The following is a 25,078-nucleotide window of genomic DNA, read 5'->3' as shown; positions in this document are numbered from 1 at the left end:
CATGGTGAGCTGTGAATTGTTGGTAATTATATGGTGTAATTTCTTCTTTTTATGTTTAATAAACCCCTGGTTGGAACCCAGGTGTCTTCCCCCGAGACTAACTTGTCTAGTCCGATAGGGAGAGTAGGGAATCAATGATGAGTTCGCTATTGAAACTATCCTACTTCTTTAGCGGAAATTGAGTTGACTTGCTGACGTAAGGCTGAATGTCCGAACTTTTTAGTGGAGCAATCCTATGGTTAGGAATGTGACACAACAATTCTTCTGAAGTAAGGCTGATCGCAAAGGATAGTTATACATTCGCCATCAGTCAAAATTTTTTAGTTAAAATTGATAGATCATTTTTCTGTCAAATGCTTTATTAATTTTATGACATTATATTTATAATATTAGTCTTTTTTGTCAAAACATGCATTTCATGATATTCTTAAAATTCATATACTTTAAGTTTTTATGATTAATTTAATTAAAATTTTCTAGTTTGAAAAATATAAATCAATTGGAGTATTATTTTACAAGAACATATAGACAATATGTATGTATGTATATATATATATATATATATATATCATTTATAAAAGGCCCTTATATGTCTCATATAATTATTTTAGTTTTTGATAATTACTTTTTATTTTAAAAATTTAATACACTTGTGCAATCAAATAATACATAGACTTGTAATACACTGTATCATTGTAATTATCAGTTTATGTAATTATTAGGTCGGTAATTAAAGACGATAAGTAATTACACCAATTTCATTTAGAGGGGGGGGGGGGGGGGTTCCAAACAAACTTTCAACTAGTACAGGAAAAAAGGAGCCATTTTGGATCTGGGAAGTATAAAATACTTGGCGTGAGCTGCAGTTCTTACAGGTCAACTCTTCTTCTCCACTGCTCGAAATCTCAGATATCAGAGAAGAGAGAGGTAGAGGGGTTTCATAGAGCAATGGGGGCATTGACAACAGCACTGATAGCAATAGCAGGTGTTATTCTTGGTTGGATCACTATTGAGATGGCCTGCAAACCATGTCTGGAAAAAGGTAGAGAAGCTATTGATCAGAATCTCAATCCTGACTATGACCCTGATGAACAACACAACATTCGCACCCCTTTAAATCCAAATCCACCTCAAGAATCTGATTCTTTTATCCCCATCAAAATTGTATGATCATTCCCTATTTTCTTTCTACTTTGCCTGATTGCCCCTCTTTGTAAAAAGTTCTAGTTTTGTGTTTGTTTTGTTTTGTGTTTTTGGGTTGACCTTTTTCCCTTGTCGTAATCTGTGTTGAGGAAAATGCTTCATTTTGGTTCTGTTCTTTTTTTTTTTTTTTTTTTTTGTGTGTGTGTACAATGATAAGTGGAAAATGACAGCAGTTTGTTGAGAAATTTGGCTATTGGCATTGAAGTTGTTTGTTCTTCAGGTTGTTGACATTATTTATAGCTAATGTAATGTGTTTGGATGATATATCTCCGTTTGAGATAACTAACTTTGAGGAAAGGCTGTAAGGATAATAAGCTCTGTAAAAGCACAAATCATAATGAGATATGTAAGTTCAGTTAGAGTTTGTGCTCAAATTTGGAGAGAAATGGTACTCTCTCCAGTGAGATGCCTATTGGATCTGTCAGAGCTTTGAATGTGTGTAGTTTACTTTCTTCAGTTTTGTTGAATTGTTCTTTCATTGTGTTCGTGGTGTTGGAATATCACCCCTGAAAATGGAGAAGGATCCATGGCGGCTTCTTATTTAAGAGCCATACTGAACTCTCTCGATTCTTTAAATTTCGTGTGGTATTCTGCACATAAACTTAGAACTGCTGTTATTCACCTTATCAAGATCTTGAATAAAAAATGGGGTCTATTAGCCATCTCTTACATGGGCGTCCAAATTGGATCAAACTGCTTGTTAGGTTATGATTCCCTCAAAAGTTATGGAGAAAGACATCGATTTTTTCTCAACAAAATCAATTGAGAAACATCGACATGTACAAGCTGCTTACCAACTGAGTTATAGCCCTTAGTGCTTGTGATACATATTTTATCCACAAGACTTCACTTGAACTTAAGTCCCCATTATAGCTCTAAGCTACTTGAAAATGTCAAATACGCAGAGAGCCTATATTGGAGATGAAGTTAAAGGTCTGTTAATTTACACACATTAGGCATAATACCAAGATAATAAGATAAAGAGTAGAATCAGAAAAGTTCCATTACTTGCTGATTGGAACATGCAGACAACAATTTTATCAACAAGGCAAAGCCAAATAAGCACATTCATTTTTAACATTCTATTGAAAGGCATCCTTTTCCCTCGAGGTGTAGTTAGAATAATATTAAAAAAGCACTTGTTCATGTGCTTCAAAGGAGTACATGTATATTTATATATGGAATGAACGTAAGCTTTACAGCTGAATCTGAGAATGGAAGTCCTTTTTTACAAGGAAAATTTTATGCCGTGAACATTCTAGGCAAGATAGTTGTAAACTTGAGGATTGTTCCTGTCTCGTTCCAGATATTCCCTTTCAATGAGGCTTTCAATCCTTTTCTTCAAGTCAGCTGGTTTTATAGGGAACTTAAGCTGCATCACCAATGTGTAAGAGTCAGTGGGGAAATAACCATGGTCTACCTACTTGCACTTTTTCTGAGAACAGGTAAGTATATGATACATCGATATACACTTTGAATGTCAAAGCATCATTAGTTGAACTTTTGATTAATCAAAATGCTTTTACAAAAAGTTCACATTACCAAATGATATCTGTGTAACATATTACAGTAATTGCATGAGTAGCTTATTTTTAAAGTACTGTCGAGGAGCCAAAATACACTTAAAGTGTATTTCTGAAGGATCCGACACGGGTGCGGCAACATTTTTGGAGAGTCCGAGCAACTTAGATCTCCACAGATACCAACATTCCGATAAAAGAATGTAGCAAGCAATGCAGTTTGTTCCACAAGATTTGCTCAGTTACAAAAGTCATGAACTTGAAATATATTAACTAGCAGAGCCTCAAGGCCCTCGACAGGTGTGTATGGCATTCATGGTAGTACTATTGCTGTTTTAAATGTACATGAATCGGGTTTCCTATCTTAATCAAACAGTCTAGAGTTTTCGCATTATCATCAACCACCGAGGCCAATTGACAACAGTTCTACTATTTTCTCTCTGTCCAATCTTTAATGCTGGTATACAAAAGCCAACTATAATATATTGGAGCCAGAGTTTATGATTTTAACATTCATAATAATTGAAACAAAATGGAGGGTTAAATAGACATCCTGATAGAGAAACACAATCAGCACTTGAGCAAAACAATCAGCTGTTTTGGTCTCTTTGTTTCTCCTCTCAGTATAAGCGTTATACATTTTCAAGAAATTTGTTGTACTTTGTTTACTCTAGTGCAACTACAGTATTTACTACTTTGCAAGTCAAAGAGCAGTAGCCTTTTCATGGTGTAGGATCCACCAGCCTAAATAGAAGTTATACACTCCCAGCCTAATAATTCTAATGATATTTACTATTCTTCATTTCTGCCCCAAATGGAAGGTTTTCTCCTCCACATCATATTACTAATATGCTTTGTTGATAAACTATTCTCCTTCAAAAACCACGACAAGATTTTGAGAACATGATAGAGGTATTGCCTCAGTAACACTAAAATAACTTTAATTGTTCTTAAATTCATTGAGAGCTTTATTGTTAAGTTTGTCAATAAAACTGGAGACAGTTCTATTTGTACTGGTATTAAATGCAATCACCTGTTTGGATTGAAGGCAAGACGCCCATAGGAACAACTGATACGTTTTAATCAAAAGGGTTCTTGTATGGAGTTCATGCATCTTCAGAGCTTGCACCAGACCCATTTCCCCAAAACAAGATTCAAAAATTATCTGTGATACATTAAGTTAAGAAGTGACTTTACCTGCTGAAAGAGTTCAGTTATCAAAAGGGTATGACTCAGCACTTTTCTGGTCTTCATTATCCTAACGATAGCAGCATCAACCTGCCAAAGTGGAGACAGATGACTAGATTATGTCAACAGCAAAGAAGAATGATTAGTCTAAAAATTTTCCTTCGATATCGAGAGCCTATATGTTAATAGAAAATATCATTTCCTTCACTTATTTTAGCCCAGGCCAAGGCAAGGAATCCAACTTTTTTCCCCAACTATCTATGGCCTTGTAGGAAACAGAAATATTGACTACCAACAGAAAATTAGAGCAAGAAAAGAAAAAGAAGCAAGAAGATAGCAATCAACAACTTAACAAATTAGTTAATACACAAAGTTGTGAAGCACTCCAATTAAGAGAAAACAAGACTTTTTATCAGGTAAAAATGATATAGAAAGTTCTCTGTCTTCAGATGATTCTTTATTTGTAAATTCAGCCCAACATACAAGAGTACATGGTGGGGGGATAGGAAAGCAAACCTGGTATTGCCGGTCCTGGAATACTCTTTCTGTGGTGTTTGTGTTCTCCTCTACTGTTTCCTTCATCTGAATGGCATTTACCTGTACAAATGGATAAATGATTAGTATTTATATGTCTAGGCATAATAACAATCCAAAACAGTCAAACCTCTCTATAGAGGCAGCGTTTGTCCATAAATTTCATGGCTATTATAGAGAGGCATTGTTATATACATATACTGACATTTGACGTTCGACGTTCAGATCTCATTTAGTTGTTATAAACAAAAGTACGAAAAATTAGAAAGAATATAAATGTAGAAAAGGCAAACATGAGTAGTTTTCCTCGTGAAGTTATGAAATAACTTATGTGCACCATTTAAATATAATTTTTTTTCTTTAAATTAAATTTACTGTGCGCAGGACATTAATGATGATTACCATAATATTTTGGTATTTTATTTTGCATATGATATATCTCTTACAAAATATTGTTACATAACATTTGAGTATGTTGTTATAGAGAGGTAATTTTACAAAGAGTGTACCACTAGAATAACCGCCATTGCTGTTATACGTAGAATGCCGTTATACAGAGGTAAAATATAACATGAAAAGCAGATTCCAAAGAAAATCAGGCCGTTATATGAGATGTCGTTATAATGAGATGTCGTTATAACGAGGTGATGTTGTAGAGAGGTCTGACTGTAATCCCATAATACCAACCACACCTTAACTTAAGAAACATGCCAGAATCATCTGAAACAGCCGCACATTTTTCTCCTCTTTCTAAGAAATTGAAGCATTAATATTCTCGAAGTGCCAAAAAGTACCTTTATCCGATAGAGTGGAGTAGTAAATTGGTCATTGAACACAAAGGTATCGTCGTCTTCCACATCTCTTCCTTTTGGAATCTGTAAAATAACTTAAAACTCAGCAGCTAAAGGTTGAAACCAGAATGACATTCATTATAAGAGTTAATATATTCTCAATATTGTAAAATGGGTAACCACTTTATTCTTCTCCTAGAAAATCCAAAAAAAAAATAAAATTGTATAATACAAAACACTCAAAATATATTGCCGTCTATTCTATTTTAATACCCTTCATGTAGTTTCTATTCACCATGTCCTATTTCATGACACAACTACTATTTGAGGAGTTAAAACAACTTATTTGAATACAGCTTCTTTTCTTTTTTGTTTGTGACGGTGGTGTCCGGGCAGGCTTGCGCGTACCTTGACTAATTCCACCCTTTACTTGCTACAACATCAGTTTAAAGTACTTCCGCTGGACTTGCTGAAAGCAACAAAGCTTATTTTTTAAACTGTATCAATGTTAAATTCAAGTAAAATATCAGACTGCTCGAGTCTCGCGGTCCCAACCATGTTATTCACATTGAAATGGAGAGACTAAGTTTAGTTTCCAATGCACAAATCAGTCGAAGTCCAATCAATTTTCAAAAGCTGGGAAATCAGCCTTTTAAAACTAAATTCGCCTAATCAATTTGGGGTGATGGAGTAGGCAAGAATCTCCACCTAGTAATGACCACCCACCTTCTGGAGAACACGAACTTTACCGCATGCAAGAGATTGTAAGGTTCTCCTGAGCTCTTTATCCTCAATTCGAGTTGCTTCCTTAATATCTTGAAAGCTAAGCTTTTCCGCATCATTGAAAAGCATTAGAACAACAGTCTGTAGAAAGAATAGATAGGACAAAAAACAGCAAACAATTTAGACATCTGCTGCATATGTGACGGTTAGCTAGAAGAAAGGATAAGTATCTCTGATACATTCAGTGAAAGAGTAGACAAACCTGAAACAGAGACACTGCCAGCTCCTTTTTACCTTTGGGAAACTCTGCTTTTAGAACACAGTGCCCCAAAGAATTTTGCCACATCAACCGCCTACCGCTGTATTTGCTCAAGTAGAATTCCTTGAAAATATCCTGACGTACAGATCCAAATATAAGGGCATGCGTAGTTTACACGAACATCCTAAAGGCGTAAAAGAGGACCTTTATGGAAAGTAAAATGGCGCAACACCTGATAGATATTAAGTTCGTGGGGGAGCCGGACATCCATGGGTGGGTATGTTGGCCAGTACCTGCATGTCCACCAGTATAAATGAGCTTTAATTTCATCAAAATGCAAAACAAAGAAAGAGAAAGGTTCTTCAAGATTGAGAAAGTATTGAAATGCTTAGCAGGATAAGCAACTTGCCCTGTGGTTAATACATGAACGCTCATCTCAATTCCTGTTGGGAGTTTTTTCCTGGCTTGAGAAGATTGTTTAAAGGATTCATTTATCTCTTTTGACAATTCAATATCCTGGATAATGGTTTCGAAGATTAAAACAACAAAATCAATGATTGAAAACTGGCAACTCCACATGAAAGCTAGAAATATACAAAATTTATTCTCCAATAACAAAGGACACTTTAGACCATTAGAATGGGTGTAACAAAATCAGTTAGAGCCTACCTACAGGATAGGTGAATTCTGGTAAACTATGGGGTCACCAGTCTAACCCTTCCAGTTACATTAGTACATAGAGGCGCTAGAATAAAGGACATTTGGAGAAAAGCTTATTCCGTTTAACACGCTTTTATAACAATTTTTATTCCAGTTAAAAAAGAAGGTTATTCTGAACCCGAGTCCTGAGGTATTTAAAGCCAAGATGAGATGTTCACATTTTAGTGGAGATCTGTCAGTTGAGAAGAGATTAATGGACTTTCATCTGATGTTCAATGAAAAACCACTTTTTGCAGAGCAGGGAACAGGAAAGGAAATTATTTCACCTGATCCACTAGTATTTCAACCTCAAAAAAACATGACGGGAGATACATATATCCTTCATACCTTGAACATTCCTTCCAATTTGTTAGTGAATTGGCTACCACATTCAGTCTTCAACTGTACCATAACGAAAAGACTCAGCATACAGCAAGATAAATAGTAGAAAAAGCAGAAGTTACACGTAAGATACATCACCTTAGAGATCATGGACTTCTCTGCATCGATTGAAGCACTCTTCCCCAACAATAATCTCTTTGCTAGATCTTTCTTGTAGAATGCCTCAAATACATCCTTACCCTAAACAAAGGTGAAAGCAATAACTCACATACGTGATACAGGAAGTACAATACCTCACACACGCGATATACAGAAGGTAGCAAATCATGTTCAGCATAACAGGCTAATCCGGCTACAGGTTCCTTAAATTCTCTATTCTTACTGCTCATTTTATCCTTCGTACCTGTATAAACCTGAACAGAACCAAGACTTTATCAAGTGTACCCTCCAATTCCTCTTCCGAAGTACCCTTATTTCCAGCACGAAGCTTCTCGTCCACAAATTTAGCAATTAGCTCAGCAGGCCGATTCTATAAATGGCAAAATAATCCAATGAGTTTTGTGAATTAATTGAGTAAATACTGCACTTTCGTGTACCAGAATGGATTTTTGAATAACAAATAATAATCATCGCTAGTAATCTGCCCCTAGACCACATAGTAAACAAAAGGCCCAGGAAGGCAATATTTACAAGTGAGGGAAGAAGTTTGACAAGGCTAAAATTACTCAGAATGGCAGATCTATTAAATAGACCAGACATCTAACATACTTACAGTTTACCACAATTCAGTATTGCAGATCTCATCTAACAAAATAAAATTCAACGGGCAGATGCAAGCAAGTTGAACAACCAACTTACCGGACTAGGATAACATGAGCATGGCTTTAACAATGTTACCTAAAATAAGATGCTCTATCCAACTGGAACACGTTTCTATGACAATACGTTCGTCTTAACGTAGGAACCATCATGACCATAATTATTCTATTTTGTTCCCTTCCATTTTTTTTTGGTGTGTGTGGGTGTGGGGGGATTAGGAGCGAGGGTTCAGAGACTGACGAAAAGAAGTAAAGAATCACCTTAGAATGGTAGACGTGTCCAATAGGCTAAAGCAAGAACTATTTTTTTAATGATAACAGTGGTGTGAGGGCCAGCTTGCGCGCACCCCGACTAATTCCACAGGATACCTGCCACCTCGCAGCATCAACAGGTACAGGTAACTTTGTCCACCAAGGCTAGAACAGATGGAAAGAAATCTCCTAGTGTGTTTCTCTCTGTTGGGAATTGAACGTGAGACCTCTGGGTGCTCAACCCAACTTCATTGAACCACTACGCCACACCCTTGGGTACAGGCTAAAGCAACAACTCTAGATAATTTGTAAGATGCAGGTTCAGATATTTTCAAGTTTTTATGCCATATGTTAAAAGAGCATGAAAATCTGTTGATGGCATATTAAGATATGCCTGGTACAGCAGGTCACATACAGCCGCGCAGGAACTGGAACAGTCCACCTATTTGCATGGATTGATTGATTTGCACAGAGAGGAATAAAGAGGAGAAAACTTTGCTTTTTCCTCAAAACTATCGACAACTTTGGTTTTTCTGAACCCACTTCTAGTAGGTATATTACACAAGAACCCTATTCTAGCACCCCTTGAGCATGATCAGATAACACATGAACAGAGATGAGGGGATGGAACACACACTGATAATAGCAGTTTCATAGCACATGTACTTCATGTAAAACAGGAAGAGCTGAGAGAAAGGAAAATTCAATGTTACTAGCAACTCTTTTTACATGAGATAAAGCATTCTCATAAATAATGCATTAGATCTACATTCTCCCCATTCCCATACTACCCAGGACAACTGCAGCAGCAACAAATCCAAAGGGAGAAAAGGGTAAATGAGATCTCATTTCACTGAGGTGATACAACATAGTGCCTAAGTGGCTGTTTGGATATAAAAAAATTGTAATATTTGAAAAGAAGCAGCATTTGTCTCCAATTTGAAAATGATACTTGGAAAATGGTGTTGTGTTTGGATATGAACACAAATTGGAATCTTTGTTGAACTTTTGTGAGTGATTTGAAGTGAAAATTGTGAAAACAACTTTGGAGTTTCTCAAATTCCGGAAAATTGCAACAATTCTATGTCCAGACAGTTTTCCAAAAAAAAAAAAGTGAAAACTGTCCATCGCCAAACAGGCACTAATTCTTTTACTTCTTTCATTAGTTCTTTTTTAAATTAAAACACAACATACTGCCAAAATCTTAGAGACATTGAGATGTATTTACAGGTATTCCACTAGTAAATAAAATTGAGCAAACACCCAATTCATTACAACTTTATTACCTACTCAGTCATCCTGAAATGGATCGGCAAGATATTCCATTCATTTGTATTGGGTGTGGTATTAATATAATTGGTCATTCACTTCAAATAACAGTAGTACTTAAATTCCTTTTGACAGTATCTGGCTATTGGATGTGATATTAATATAACTGGCCATTCACTGAAATAACAGGCGTACTTAAATTCCTTTTGGCAGTAGCTGGCTAAGTGACATTAACAGTGCTAATATACAGAATACTTGAGATAATCACAAAGACAGATATGTGAAGGATAAAGCTAGTTGTTGGAAACCTACATATCAAGACAGGTGTTACCAACTGAACAACTGTACCTCACAGAGATTTATGAGATGTCCAAACGCATCCTTGATAGTGTTGCCAAATGCTTCATTTTTAGAAAAACTTTCTTCCCATATAGTATCAACGGATGCCTTGAATTCCAACAGGCTAGATACCATATCTTTATCTTTTTCATCGTCTTGCACAATGCTTTGCCCAGCTCTTCGGATGTATGAGCTAAGAGCTTGCTTCAATGATTCAAGCGCCTCTACCCTAGGGAAGAGTAAATACATTCTTCGAAGATCCTGAATACGTTTTCCATCCATCAGCATCATGAAACCCTGGAATGAGAAACAAAATTAAGAAAAGCATACAGATTGCAGCAGTAGCCCATGACTACACAGGGAATAGAAAAGTTTCTTCTTGTAAAGTAATAACTGTATTAATATGTGGAAAAATTCCCTACTATACTAGTGATGTACACAAAGTAAAGAATCTCAACAAAAGAATGGGTGTCTTTGATCTCAACTTGCATATGCTATCCACAATCTCATGATTGCACCCAAAAAAGGAGATAGAATGTCCACCTAATTCGTGCAAAAGAGTTTTCCATCCTTTCAACAACACTCCTATTACTTTCCCTCTATTTGTCACATGAGTGCTAAAGGGACTACTTCTCAGACCCTCCTCCTTAATTCCTTCTAAATCCCTAGCTAAATAGCTATACTTCACTTTCACAGCAGCAGGCATGTCCAATTGTATATCAAATTCATTCAGCATGATGCCATGTAGAGTTGTGTGACTCCTGCTATGCCGAAGTAAGTGGTCCACATCTTCTTCTAAATTCTTACACACTAAAAGAGGGCAGCTCAATGAACTAAACCTGGGAAGGACTGGACCACATTGAGTCTATTCTAGAAAACATTACCTTGCATATCTATAAAAGACTGTTTCCACAGCTTGAACCCGTGACTTTGTAACATGAAGACAGATCTTACTGTTGCACGCCAACAATGTTTTCTTCTCCCTCTCACATTCTCAGTTATAAGGATTAATTCACTCAGGCAAGTCAAGGAAAAAAACACATTTTTCAGTGCTCTACGAATCCATACTGAACAATAGGAAAATGTTGGCTCCCCTTTTATCAATCTTCTACAATAAAAAGATTTCAATATACTATAATAAAATGACCTAACTGAAAACATCTCATTTTTCCATCCATCTCATTTCCAGGTATTCTGACATTGTTCATGATATCTTTGGCCTGTAAAGTAAGGAAATACTGGAATCCTACAGCTTCTAAATCATGCAACTTCCTTCTTAACCTTATCCCATGGTGATCCTCCTCTTATTTTCTTTCCCACCTACTCTACCTTCCATGTCTTTGGGATTGACACGTTTAATATAACCGGGGATGAGTTGTTCAAATGCTCATCATCACACAGTCTATGTTTCCAAGAACTTTATCTACATTGTCCACTTTGATGCTGATGCATTATTGAAACTCATCTAATATTTCTATTATATTCTTTACAGGCCTCCATAAGAATACTTTGTCCGTATCCCCTTACCGGACTCTATAGTTGTTACAGTTACCTCAGCATAAATACCTTGTCTAGTATTGCAGAAATATGACGTTCTAAAAGTTGCCTCTCTGCAGTTGCTATTAGTGGTTTTCTTGTACTTGCATCCAGGTAGTGTAAGCACCTTTCATGTTCTTCATGCAACCTTACCTGCAAGGAGAAAGAAGACGAGTCAGGTACTTGATCATAGCAAAATAAAAGCACAAGTGCATGACAATATATTTAAATAATACAATATGCCATCTATATGAGAAAAAGATAACCTGGTCGATTTATGAAGGTTAAATTAACCAACTACAGTTTGATTCCACAAATAAAATGTTGAAGATCCACGTGAACAAAAACATGGTCAGACAAAAACGCAATTGACTATATAAAACAGTAAGTTCAGTTCTTTGGGATGAATGGAATATACTTCACATGAGAGAGAAAAAATAGGTCAAGTGTCATTTATAGCTCAAAAAGATAGGCTACAAGGAAGCAGAGAAAGCACACCTCTACATGCTTCAAATAATCTGGAACATCTGATTGCTGCATGTATTTGACACCTTCAGTAGCATAAAACTCAGAAGTGCGCTCAATAAATGGTTTCTCAAAGCTCTCTGCGTAAATTCCTAAGGCAGTGAACATCTTCAAAAGATGGTTAAGGAGAGATCTATCAACTGCCTCACCTAATCTGGAAGAATTACACCAGAATGAAAAAAGAAAATAATAAAAGGAAGAAACTTGAAGACCTCATTTTTCTAATTAAGCATAAAAATATTTGTTGAGTCCCACATCAGTGGAATGAGGAAAAATCGATTTCTTTATATGATCTTGAGCAATCCTCACCTCTTGAGCTAACTGTTGGGTAGAGTTAGATCCAAGATACAAAGCATGGAATCAAAGCCAGGCTCATCCCACCTCATGATTTACCGATGTTGGGCCTCCATATTAATTTCCCATGCTCCAGATGTCCAGCCCTGAGCATGAGGATGGTGTTGAGTCTCACATCGGTGGGATGAGGAGAAATTGATCTTTTTATATGGTCTTGGGCAATCCTAACCTCTTGAGCTAGCTTTTAGGCTGAGTTAAGAACCAAAGTCCATAATAGTGTTGCAATAATAAAAGGTATTTCGTCTGTCCCAATTTGATTGGTTCTCTTTCCTTTATGTACCAAAAAAGTTGGTACACTTTACATATTAAAACTCTTTAAGATTTTACATTTTCACATTCCCTTAATAAGATGCTCTTATAAAGAAAAGTTGTCTATTTAAATGTATTGACATGATCTGTTGTGGACCCACTAAAAGAGTGCTTAGTGTTTTTTAAAAAATTACAACAACAACAACATACCCAATATACTCCCACAAAATCGGGATCTTTTAAATAATAAGTTTTCTTTTTTTTTTTTTTCATAAAGTAATGTATTTCATCACAAAGGGCAAAGTGATGTCTATTTAAATGTATTGACATCATAAAGTAATCTTTTTTATTACATTGAGACCTTATTTATGGATACTACATTCCAATCCTTTTCCTAATAGGACACTACATTATAATTTCTTTCCAAGAAAGATTTTGTATGCTATCCATGTTCCTACTCATATTCTAATACTCCCCCTCAAGCTGGTGCATAGAAGACATATATCAAGCTTGTTATGGATGTAACTAATACGAGGATCAATGAGGGACTTGGTAAAGATATCTACAAGAAAACTGATAAGTACTGCTTTGGACGTCTGGGAGACCTCAATTGAAATGGAACAAACTGAAAAAGTGATCCGAAAAGTAGTAAACATCGTTGGAAAGCCAATGGGTCACTGAAAAATTGTCTGAAACTGTTATAAAATATAAGGATCATCTTGAAATCAAGAGATGAGTAGATCTTGAACAAGATAGTCGCCGAAGAACTGGACGGAGCATACTCATGCGCCGGATTATTAGATTTGATGGCTGAAAAGTGGTCACCATTTGAGAAAAAATTATATGGGTAGGGTCGGAATGATGATACGACCCTACTGAGAAAGAGAATTATATGAGTAGGTCGGAATGATGGCTCGATCCTATTGAGGAATAGAAATTATATGGGTAGAGTCGGAATGACGACACGACCCTACTAAAATAAAAATTATATGGGTAGGGTCAGAATGACAACACAACCCTACTGAAAAAGAGAAATTATATGGGTAGGGTCGGAATGATGGCACGACCCTACACAAATAGGAATCACCATAAAGACGCATGGAACTACGCAAATCAAATCTAAGAAGTCACCAAAAAGACGCACGATGCTATGCCACTCAGATATGAAAAAGTAGTCCGAAAAGATGCACGGTACTACACAAATTAGAGATGAGAAAGTAGGGAAAAGAAGTGCGGTGACCTAGCTTTTACTAAAATGATCATTGGCCGAACGGGCGGCATACATGGGTTATAACCGTCTGCCGGCAACGGCAACTCTTTGATTCTTTACTAAGATCGTGGAAGCTCTGATACCATGATAACGAAATGAATCTTGGGCCTAACTCAACCTCAAAAGCTAGATCATGAGGGAAGGATTGTCCAAGTCCATATGAGGAGACCAATTACCATCCCTTTTTCGATGTGGGATACTTAACAGATACCTAATTGCTTGAGAAAGAAATCAAGTCATTCGTTCTCAGAAGTTCCTCTTATCTCTATCCTCTACACTTTCTCTTTTTTTTAGTCCAAAGAATAATCAACAAATCTAAAACCTGTTGATTCTTCAATTGTTAACTTTTAGCCAAGTCACAACTCACGACCATCACCTCTCACTCACGTTCGAATCCCATCCAACAGCGACCTCAACATAATAAATGTCCCATCACTGAAAGAAGCTTTAGAACATCACACGCACTAAGCAGAGCACTTGGCCGCCATAACACCAATTAGCGAGTGAGGTCATATCCGGCCAACCATCTTGCCAACAATCGATCTAATCAACTGGCATCGGCTATAATTGAGAAAACGACAGCTCTTCATGATAATGTCTCCCTGTGACATAACTTTTCATCACATAGCAAATCAAAAGTAGGAATGTCGTTGGGTGTTTATTGTCAAGATGGGATCTGAAGGCAAGGTAATCTTCTTTAAGCTAATCTGGTGGTCATGGGATACACTCAAATCCATGGTTCAAGATTGAATCCGTTAGTCTCTTTATCTATATCTCAGGGGTGTCTAGGTTAAAATGTTGACAATGAATCTTTCCATGGCCTTAGACAACCACTGAGGGAATGGTTTGGCCGTTTACCATTGTTATTCAACTATTTGGCATAGTCTGAAGTGAAGGTAATAATTCAATGCTTTAGATACAATTCTTCTAACAGAAAAAAAAAATGGATTTTGGTTGTTTATGTTAACAACATTAAAAAGACAGCCTGGTGCAGTAAAGCTCCAGCTATGCACGAGGTCCAGGGAAGGGCCGGACCACAAGGGTTTACTGTACGCAATCTTACCTTGCCTTTCTGCCAGAGACTCTTTCCATGGCTTGAACCCATAACCTCCTAGTCACAATTGTTAACGGGTCATGATCATCATCACGTTACCCAACTTAAGCAACATCTTGACAGTCTCTTTCAAACAAAAGAATTTGGTAAGCTGAACTACTCCTAGGGATCAAATTGGTAAAATTTAGTAGTGGGATTGCTATTTCAGAAAGGAAGTATGCCTTGAATAAAAGGGGAAGAAACTAGTACATTGGATATGAACAAATTGATACTCCTGCGAAACCAATGTTAAGCTTGCCCTGGGAAAGTTTTTGAAGGACCCGGGTAGATATCAAAGGCTTGCTGGTAAACTCATTTATCTTACAATCACACCGACATCTCATTTTTTGTCAATGTGGTCAGCCAATTTCTCCAAGCTCCCTGTAACAATCATTAGAATGCAGCAATTTGAATTCTTAAGGTATACTACAAACTCGTCTAGACTAGATCTATTACATAATGATAGGGGACATGCAAGCACTATCGCACATTTTGATGCAGGTCTAGACGGATCTTCTCCTAATAGACTCTCCACTTCAAAACAGTGTTTTAATTGAAGAAAATCTAATATCTTGGAAAATCCAAAGGCAAGATTAATGGCCAGTCCAAGTGTAGAGGCAGAATACTTGAGCAACGGTTTTAGCTAAATGTAAGCACTTATTATGCCTGAAGCTACTCCTCAAAGAGTTAATCTGAGCACGAGATAAACCGATGAAATTGATCTATATAATCAGGCTGCACTACACACGGCTTCAGATCCAATCTCCCACGAAAGAATGAAGCATACAGAAGTAAATTTCCCCTCATTCGACAGAAGAATGAATCATGATGCATTGTTACAAGTTTTATCAACTCAAATCGTCAGTAAGAAGATATCCTTCAAAAATCACTCTGAGACTCCAAAAGTAAGCACACTTGCAGCAAGCTAAGAGCATAAAAAATGTATGAATCCAACTTAAGGATGAGAGTTGAAAGTAGGAATAGGTTTAAATTATTAGAATTCTATGTGGCTTAGACTTAGGAATCAGTCATCCATTTGTTATTTGAATTAGAAATTAGGTATCCTTATTTGAATTGAAATCTAGTTAGAAATTTAACTATAAATATATGTCTTTGAGTTATTAATAAAATAATTCCGTTTGATAATACAATTGCAGTATCTTTTCTCTCCAAGTCTTTCGTTGTTATTTCTTTAATTTCAAAGCTAAAACCCAACAATTGGTATCTAGAGTCATTTTCTTGAGGGATCTGTGAGAGAGATGAATTATGAAAACAATATTTCCCAAATAGCACCTCCTATCTTTGATGGTGAGAATTACCATCTTTGAGTAGTAAGAATGGAGACTATCTTGAGGCATTAGATCTTTGAGAGGACGTGGAGGAGGATTTTGATGTTCTTCCGTTGCCCGGTAATCCCACGGTGGCCCAGATCAAAAGCCAAAAGGAAAAGAAAATCAAAAGCAAAAGCGACTTTGTTTGCTAGTGTTTTTCCAATAATTTTCACGAGAATTATGATCTTTAAATCAGCAAAAGAAAGTTGGGATTATCTGAAGAATAGAATATACAGGAGATGAAAGAATACGAGGCATGAAGGTATTGAATCTAATAAGGGAATTCGAATTGCAAGAGATGAAGGAATCTGAGACCATCAAAAAGTACTCAGACCAACTTCTTAGCATTATTAACAAGGTAAGATTGTTTGGCACAAAATTTAAAGATTCAAGAATTGTTGAAAAAATTCTTGTTACTGTGCCTGAAAGATACGAAGTATCAATTACTTGGAAAACACAAAAGACCAGTCCAAGATTACCTTGACAGAATTGTTAAATACATTACAGGCGCAAGAGCAAAGGAGACTTACGAGGAAGGATGGTATGGTTGAAGGCAGTGTTCAGGGAAGCGTGATGCGGAAAAAGCGACAAGGCTCTGCATCACGCATTATGCGATGCGTGCATCATTGAAGTGAAGCGCAATTTAATAAAAAAATACCTATAGAGCATTCAAATAGTAAGTTATAACTGAAAAGACCACAACAACTATATAATCAACAATAAAGACAATATATTTAAACAAAAGTTCTAATGAAACACCAACAAATAGGTTCAATAAAGCAAAACAAACCCCAAAAAAAGAAGAAAAATCAAATCTAAATTAATAATGGTTTAATCTAAAGCTCTTCTAGTTCATTAAGAGTGTCCAATTCTTCTATTCCTTGAGTATCAACATAATGCTCATCATCTTCAACTTCCTCATCTTACTCATCTCCGGTTGAAGTAGCAACTTATTTTCCCTTATCGTATAAAAGCTTGAAGTACTACCCCTTAAACCATCACGATGCTCATCAACTCCACTTGGTCGCAACTTCAATGGAGAAAGAGTTGTTGCAGCACAGCTTCAGTGGGGAAGTGGAGAAGAGAGAACGCAAGTAAGAAAAAACCTAAAATTTTTAATCGGTCTTTTCTTATACTTCTGTCCCGTTTTTTTAATTTAAAAATTGCCCATAAAAAAATTCACTTCCAACCCTTTTTTTAATTTAAAAACTGCCCAAAAATAAAAAAAAATTCATAATGCGATTTGCACCGCATCAAAGATGCGACTCGCTGGGAGTCCACATCGCATCGCATCAGCGCATAATGCGATGATGCGGTCGCATCTCTGAACACTGGTTGAAGGAGCTTTGGTAGCCCACCATAAGACTCGAAGCAAGGGTGATAATTCAAGAAAAGATTACCCATCTTGCCAGCACTGTGGCAAAATAAGTCATCCTCTATTTAAATGTTGGAAGAGACTAGATGCACAATGCAAGATTTGCAATCAACTTGGGCATGAAGCTGTGATTTGCAAAAACAAATCTCAAAAATATGAAGAAGATGCTCAAGTCACCAAAGAAGAAGAAGAAGATCACTTATTTGTGGCAACATATTCTTCAACCAAGAAATCTGATTTTTAGATGATTGACAGTAGTTGTACAAACCACATGACGTATGGTAAAACTCTTTTTAAAGAGTTTCTGCCTTTAGAAAATAAGAAAATCAAAATTGGGAATGGTGACTATATTCCTGTAGAAGCAAAAGGGAATGTTGCAATCAAAACAATTTCAGGTACAAAAATAATTTCAAATGTCCTTTATGTGCCCGATATTGATAAAAGTTTGTTAAGTGTTGGCCAGCTAATGAAAGAAGGATTTAAATTATTATTTGAAGATAAATATTGTCGAATCTTTGATTCCACTAATCATGCGATTTTACAAGTTGATATAAGAGGCAAAAGTTTCTTATTTAATCCAACGGAAAATGCACACAAGCCTTGCAAGACCAAAGATGAATTGACAGATTTATTCAAGAGGTCAAAATCAACCGAGACTGCAATCGACAATTTTTGATCCAAGGAGGAGTGTTGAAGATATGTCTCAGAAATAAAATAGGAGTAGTTTTAAATTATTAGAATTCTATGTGGCATAGACTTAGGAACAAATTGTCCCTTTGTTATTTGAATTAGAAAGTAGTTATCCTTATTTGAATTGAAATCTAGTTAGAACTTTAGCTATAAATATATGTCTTTGAGTTATTAATAAAATAATTCCCTTTGACAATACAATTGCAGTATTATTTTCTCTCCAAGTCTTTCTCTGTTATTTCTCTAATTTCAAAGCCTAAAACCAACATCTGTAACTATGGCAGGAATGTATTCCTTCTGAATATGGAAAGATTTAGAATCAATGTAAGCATGTAATTATTATTAGGAAGATTTCTAGGGTTGTAATAATATGTTTTGGATTTAGATTTAATGTACGCACATTGCTCAAGGACTACTCAAGTTGCTCAATTTTCTCATCTCCTATCTTTACAAGCTTATTTGTCAAAAGTTGAAACTCCGTATCAGTAAATTATAACAACAACATACCCAGTAAAATCCCACAAATGAGGTTTGGGGAAGGTAAAGTGTACGCAGCCCTTACCACTACCTCGGAGAGGTAGAGAGGCTGTTTCTGAAAAACCCTCGGCTCAAGTGCAGCACTCATGTATAAGTAAATTGAGAATAGGAAAAACTACCAATCATAAAATTCAACCAAGAACTGTTTTAAGTTACCTTTCACTCTCAATCATCTGAAGGAGCCCAAAGACAGTTTTGTGCTCTACTTCTGAAGCTAGACAAAGATGTTTACGAAAAAGCTGCAAGCCCATATCCCACAGCGAATGCACATTTGGGGTTTGTTTCACATATGTTCTATCTAGATACAATGCTATACCACGAATCATTAACATCTGATCACAGAAGTCCTGCCAGCACCTCTGGACAAGTGATAGAAAAACAACAAGATCTTCACTTTGGCCAACTAAGGACTGCAGTGCTGCAAATATGTGTGCCTCGCACTCTTTTTCAATCCGTTGGTATAAACTTCCACCCATCTTGTGCAGACACAGGTCATTGACAGCCTAAGCATATTAAAGTCAATAATTAACATATAGAGGCGACGGTACTAAATTAGAAGGTAAATATTGCTACAAAATGCACCTGATAAAGCTTTTCCAAGTCACAAGGATCGCGCTGCTTTAAGAATATTGCACTGATAGCCGACTTCACAGTTACCCATGTATTCTCTTCAAAATTTGTTGGAAGCGTAGGTTTCGCTTCAAGAAGAAAAAAATGACTAGAAGTTGAAAACATGAGATATTGCTTTGAATACATTAAATTTCACTGTATTTTCATTTATCCCAGAGCAGTTCTATGCCCTGAAGAGCATGGTAATAATTACAATTTCTTGCTACAGCACTAGATAAAGATATGAAGTGATATAGGGAGAAACTTGTCTACAGATCTATCCTTCTCTTTTCGTTTTTTTTAAAATAAGCACCAGATCAAATCTTTGGAACAGTAACACTTCTAGACTTTGCATCAATAGAAACAAGCATGTGGGATACAATGGTCTATCGGATCTTATATTTCCACAATGTTATTTTTATTTTATTTTCATAACAGTGGTGTCCAAAGCCCCCTTAAGTACACCTTGCTACCTACCACCAACACAGGTACTGGATAACTATGTCCACCAAGGCTGGGACAAAAGAGAAGAAATTACTTTTTTCCACCATTTCAATTTGTTTGTTTTACTTTCCTTTTTAGTCCACTTCGAAAGGAATGTCTCTTTCCTTTTTTGGCAACTCTTTCAATTTCAACTTTCCGCAAAGCATGTTTAAGACTACAAGATTAAAGGACATTTTATGGTTTTAAAAAAAGATTAAAGGACATTTTGGTACATTCAACATATCTTTATAGTTTAAGACGACAAGTTTAAAAGACATTTTGGTACATTCTACATATATTTAGTTTAAGATCACAAGATTCAAAAGTCTTCTTTACTTTCTCAAACTCGGTGTCAAGTCAAAATCAAACAAACAAATTGAAATGGAGAGAGTAATATCTTTGCCTCCACTGAGATTTGAACCCGAAGCTTAATGGTTATTACCTTAAACAAGTCATAGACGAACCTTTAGGAAATTACCAACAGGAATGAGAAGTCCCGATTCATGGTTCCTAACATGTAATGCAACACTTGAATATTTTGTATATTTCAGAACTATCTACAGTTATGCTCCAAGTTTTCTTTTTGAAACCTCTAGCCCTCTCTTAAATAATTTTCGTAGCATTCAAGGACTTCAACCATCATAAATTAGCGAAAACAAAACTTTACCCAAGCCTGATATCCAAATGCAACAAATACCTACCCCTTTAAGGGACCTATCTTTTAGGAGACCCAGCTAAGTCTTCAGATAGTGAAATGTACTTATTTCAAATTGATAAAAGAATGGTTTTCAAAAAAATAAATGAAAAGACAGAAAGAGACTTCAGGCGCACAAAAATCCGGTTTCTTCAAGATATCAAACATAAGTTACTGACCCTCGAGAATTTCTCAATTATCATTAAATCACAGATCTGATAAAGTGACTAACGTACAGAGGCTTACGGACAGGGGTGGAGAAGTTTCTATAGTAGTTTTTAGATAAAGTCACCATATCCTAAATACTATAATTGCTAGAACCTGTTGAAATTAGTTTTGAGTTGTCCAGACATCAAAAAAAAGATAACCAAACCAACCAGCAGTCCCCAAGTTGGCCATGGAAGCAAGTCCGGAAAAGCAGAATACCCCACGAAGTGTCTTCCTTGCTGGTTGATGACAAAGGAAGCAGTTCTAACACAGGACAATGTCATGAAGAGGGGTATAACATTATGCTCTAGATGTTTTCTATGTGGAGAAACTTTGGGATCTGTTAACCATCTATTTCTACATTGTAAATACAGTCAACAGCTATGGAGAATCTTCCTAAGCCTCAAAGGCATCTCCTGGACATCCCTAGGAAGGTTTCAGAGGCTTTAAAGATCTGGGAGGAAGCAGGTGTACATGCTAGGGGCAGAGGTAGATGGAGAATTATCCCTGGTGCTATTTGGTGGGCAATGTGGAAAGAGAGGAACTCTAGGTGTTTTGAGAGCATAAAGAATAATTAGGTACAGAAGGTTAAACTGAACGGCATTTTGCTCTTATGTTTTTGGTGTAAACAATTATACTTTAATGACACTATCTCCAGAATTGATTTTTAGACTCAATTTAGACATGTAGCAGAAAATTAGTAGTACAATTGTACAAAAGGTTTCAGTACAACCCTACCTTACCAGTTTCAAAAAAAAAAAAAAAAGGTTTCAGTACAACCCATGTACTGTTTGTGATATAATACAAAGTTACCAAGTTCACAAAAAAAAATGAAATAAAAGGATAATCACAAGGGAAATTTAGAAGCAGTAGAAATCCCGTAAATCATGTGAATCTTTTTCACCCTGCTTTGTAAATTAAATTACATTTTCACACAAATTCCAAATAGACAAGTAAATTGAATGCTTCATTATCGAACAATGATGAAATAATTAGGATATTATTACATTCATTTGAATATCAAATAGTTGATCTCTGTAGCCATTTTTTACTTTTCTTCTTGTTCCAGAAATAAAATAAATAAATAAAAGTATTGCATCTCTAATAGAGCAAACTTTTAGACAAAACATTTCAGATGGTTTGATATCGCATAAAGTTTATGTCTTAGATTTGAATTTAAACACCACCATTTACCAAATGCGTCCACATACTTCGTCTGAAAAAATCAGGAATTCACGTGAGTTGGCATGTTGCTGACCTAACAATCAAATGAACGTGTCTCTTCTCAACCAATTTAAAATTTTAGACAAAGCCGTGTAACATTTTAACATTTCTGTGTTAATTCATCTTTAATTTTAAATTTCCTTTGACCTAGTGTTCCCTCTTCAAGAAAATTCCACCCAAGATATATGTGCCAAGCATATCAAGGAGACTCTCATGCTCCGAACGCTTTCAATCTTTTTTACATGAAGGGAGTACATCATTTTGGAATTTATTTGATTAAAAAAGTATATCATTTGCCGATATGGCTATTGTTTATGTGTCCTTTTCATATAAGATCCCATGGACAAGAAGGGATGCATTTTACACCACTTTGGTGCCTACACCAAAGTGACGTATAAGCAACACAAAGCACACAACCTTCGCCTCCACTGAGCCTTGAGCAACACACCTCAACCACAACTTGCATTGCAAGGTATGAGTTTCTCCCTCAAACCCTTTTATTGCATTTACTAGTCGTTTGTTATCTTTTTTAAAAAAAAAAAAATCCAAAGGGTTTGTAATACTACAGCAAGACCATGTAATTTTCCATAACAAGCCTTGTTATAAGTACACATAAAACCTCCAAAACCTAACAAACTATAGTCGTTCACAATCCTTTTTTCTCATTGATCATCCATGCTCCCTTAAAGCACGAAGTCAATCTCCCAACATTTAAGTACTCTCACATTCCTTGTGCCCCCCTTGCACAAATAGTGATCACCCTCATCCTCGGGCACAAAGCCCTTTCACCTTTCTTGTCCATGATATTTAGTCCATTAGGATCAAAATTTCCACTTCTAACCCACAAATTCCACTCCACCCTAACCAATAGGAATCCGAACTCTATTACAAATACAGCTAAGCAATGGAGCAGTCAGATTAAAGATCATAATTTCAGCTCAAATGTCTAACTCCTAAAATGCTACATTTTGAAAATGAAGACAAGCCACACAAACCCCACACATAACAACTCAAATTCTGCAATACAGTGAGGCAAATTTTCAAATTCCGGTTCAAATCCCCCCAATTTAGCACCCATATTAACATCTCAACCTTTGGGGTGATGCAAATTCAAATCTTTTCCAAAAAAAAGTAAGACAAAGAGTGAGCAAAAACCTTTCACGAGTTTAATGACGAGCGGCTTCTTATTAGGCTGAGGAAGTGTAGCTTTCTTGCGAGTCAAATTAGAAGTAACCCCACCACCACCACCGGAATCTTGGATCATTGAATCTTCGAATTTGCTGTTGTTGTTGTTGTCATCAGTAGAAGGTGGGGGGGGATGAGACTTGGCCTTCTTCATTGAACGGGAAAGTGGAGATGTTGGTGTCGTTGTACTGAGCGAAGAAGAAGAAGAAGAAGATCGCTTGTTGGGTTGTTGAGACATAAAGAAGAGAAAGTGAAATGTGGAAGAAGAAAGCCGACTTGCCTTGTATTATTTATCTAAAGTATATTAGTCGGCCTCTTCCTCTCTTCTCTTATTCTTCTTCTCAATGGGACATTAGACTTGGATTTGCAACCCGTTAGCCCATTTAACATTCAGGGCTCCTTCGATACGAGGTAGGGGTGTGCAAAAATTAAATCGAATCGAATAGATAAAAATATTATTGATGTTATAAATATATCATATATAGTGAATATCTACTTTATCATATATTGTGTATGTCTATTTATGAAAAAATTACAAACCTCAAGGTTAGTTTTTCCCTATAAATAAAAGGGTTTTGCTTCATTGTAATTCACCCCATCAAGAGATCCCTCAAGAGAAATAGGAATTACTCTCTCTATTATCTTACTCTTCTTTATTCTTTCTTATTTTATAATACGTTATCAGCACGAGTCTCTGCCAAATAGGTGAGATTATAAATCTAAAGGTAATTTTAAGTTTAGTCATTCCTTATGTTATCTGTCTTTTGTTATTAATAATATAATTATTATTGTATTTGAGGAAAAATAATTGGTTTGGAACCATTTATGTTTTAAATTTATTCCTCAAGAATAATAATATCAAAAGGGATGATAATATGTTGGGTTTAAGTCCCATCGATTTATGTCTAAGACGCCTTTATATGGGTAAGACGCTGAGTTTGAATCTCAATGCACCATATTGATGAAATTATGATTATTAAGGAAAAATAATGTGTTTTTAATGAAAAGTCATGAAATTCGACCCATTGAATATGCTCTATTCCATAAAGTGAATGTGGTAGCAATATATGATAAGTTTGAAATATGACAACTTACTTCATTCTTGAGGTGTATTTGGTAGCAGGGCATAATATGTCTGAAAGAAGACAAGTGATTAAATGCATGAATATACGCGTGGGGGGACAATATGATAATGATCATCAAAAGTGACGATATTTTCACACGCTTATATTATTATAGGATATATTAGAAAAGAATTCTCTACATCATATGTATGTCTCGATTTGCTTCTGAAGTAGCAAAATTTTAAAAAAGGTTATAAGTTATCATAATTGATAGGCTTAATGCACGATTATATTCAATTCCTGGGGAATGAGAAACTTATTAATGAAAACGTGCACTTGATTGTGATTGTATCACAACTCACCTCCGAAAGAGGTTAAATAATTTTGAAATCTACTTCTGAAGTAGTAAATCTAAAATTTATTCACATAATAGTAAATCTGAAATTTACTAAAGCAAAAATACATATCATGGTAAATTTGGAGTTTACTAGATTAAAAGTTCATAAGTTGACATGAACGATTGTGATATCCCGAAGATGTGCATACTGAGTATTGAACATATATTGAAGAATTAGAAAATTCTTCATGAACTTTAATGTTGCTTGTTCTCATGATAAGTTGGTTGGACCAACTAATTTTGGGATTGGATCCTTCAAAATCTGGAAAAAAAAAAAAACAAAAAAAGGTGAATAAGGGTCCATTCACCTATAATGTG

At 35.9% G+C, this 25,078-nt stretch overlaps 2 protein-coding genes across 2 annotated transcripts; one reads left to right on the top strand and one right to left on the bottom strand.

Annotated features, from left to right (window-relative positions):
* Positions 1-747: 747 nt before the first annotated feature.
* On the top strand, positions 748-1,467 carry LOC107861125. Its single transcript, XM_016706505.2, has one exon. It carries the CDS (start codon positions 949-951, stop codon positions 1,168-1,170), a length of 222 nt encoding a protein of 73 aa, XP_016561991.1. The 5' UTR covers positions 748-948; the 3' UTR covers positions 1,171-1,467.
* Positions 1,468-2,301: 834 nt separating this feature from the next.
* On the bottom strand, positions 2,302-23,652 carry LOC107859086 (cullin-4). The gene is made up of 17 exons (XM_016703980.2): positions 23,270-23,652; positions 19,480-19,595; positions 19,054-19,400; positions 11,972-12,152; positions 11,504-11,626; positions 9,947-10,234; positions 7,663-7,788; positions 7,398-7,499; positions 7,266-7,319; positions 6,628-6,734; positions 6,451-6,511; positions 6,222-6,353; positions 5,963-6,100; positions 5,240-5,320; positions 4,428-4,508; positions 3,921-4,001; positions 2,302-2,575 (listed from the first exon to the last, which is right to left on the bottom strand). The coding sequence occupies exons 1-17, from the start codon at positions 23,535-23,537 to the stop codon at positions 2,462-2,464; spliced, it is 2,400 nt and encodes a 799-aa protein (XP_016559466.1). The 5' UTR covers positions 23,538-23,652; the 3' UTR covers positions 2,302-2,461.
* Between the last annotated feature and the right edge of the window lie 1,426 nt (positions 23,653-25,078).

This window comes from Capsicum annuum, chromosome 2 (genome assembly GCF_002878395.1).
Source record: "Capsicum annuum cultivar UCD-10X-F1 chromosome 2, UCD10Xv1.1, whole genome shotgun sequence".
In the NCBI taxonomy this organism is placed as follows: domain Eukaryota; kingdom Viridiplantae; phylum Streptophyta; class Magnoliopsida; order Solanales; family Solanaceae; genus Capsicum; species Capsicum annuum.
Note: the sequence above shows the minus strand (reverse complement) of the source record. Positions and strands in the feature narration are given on the sequence as shown.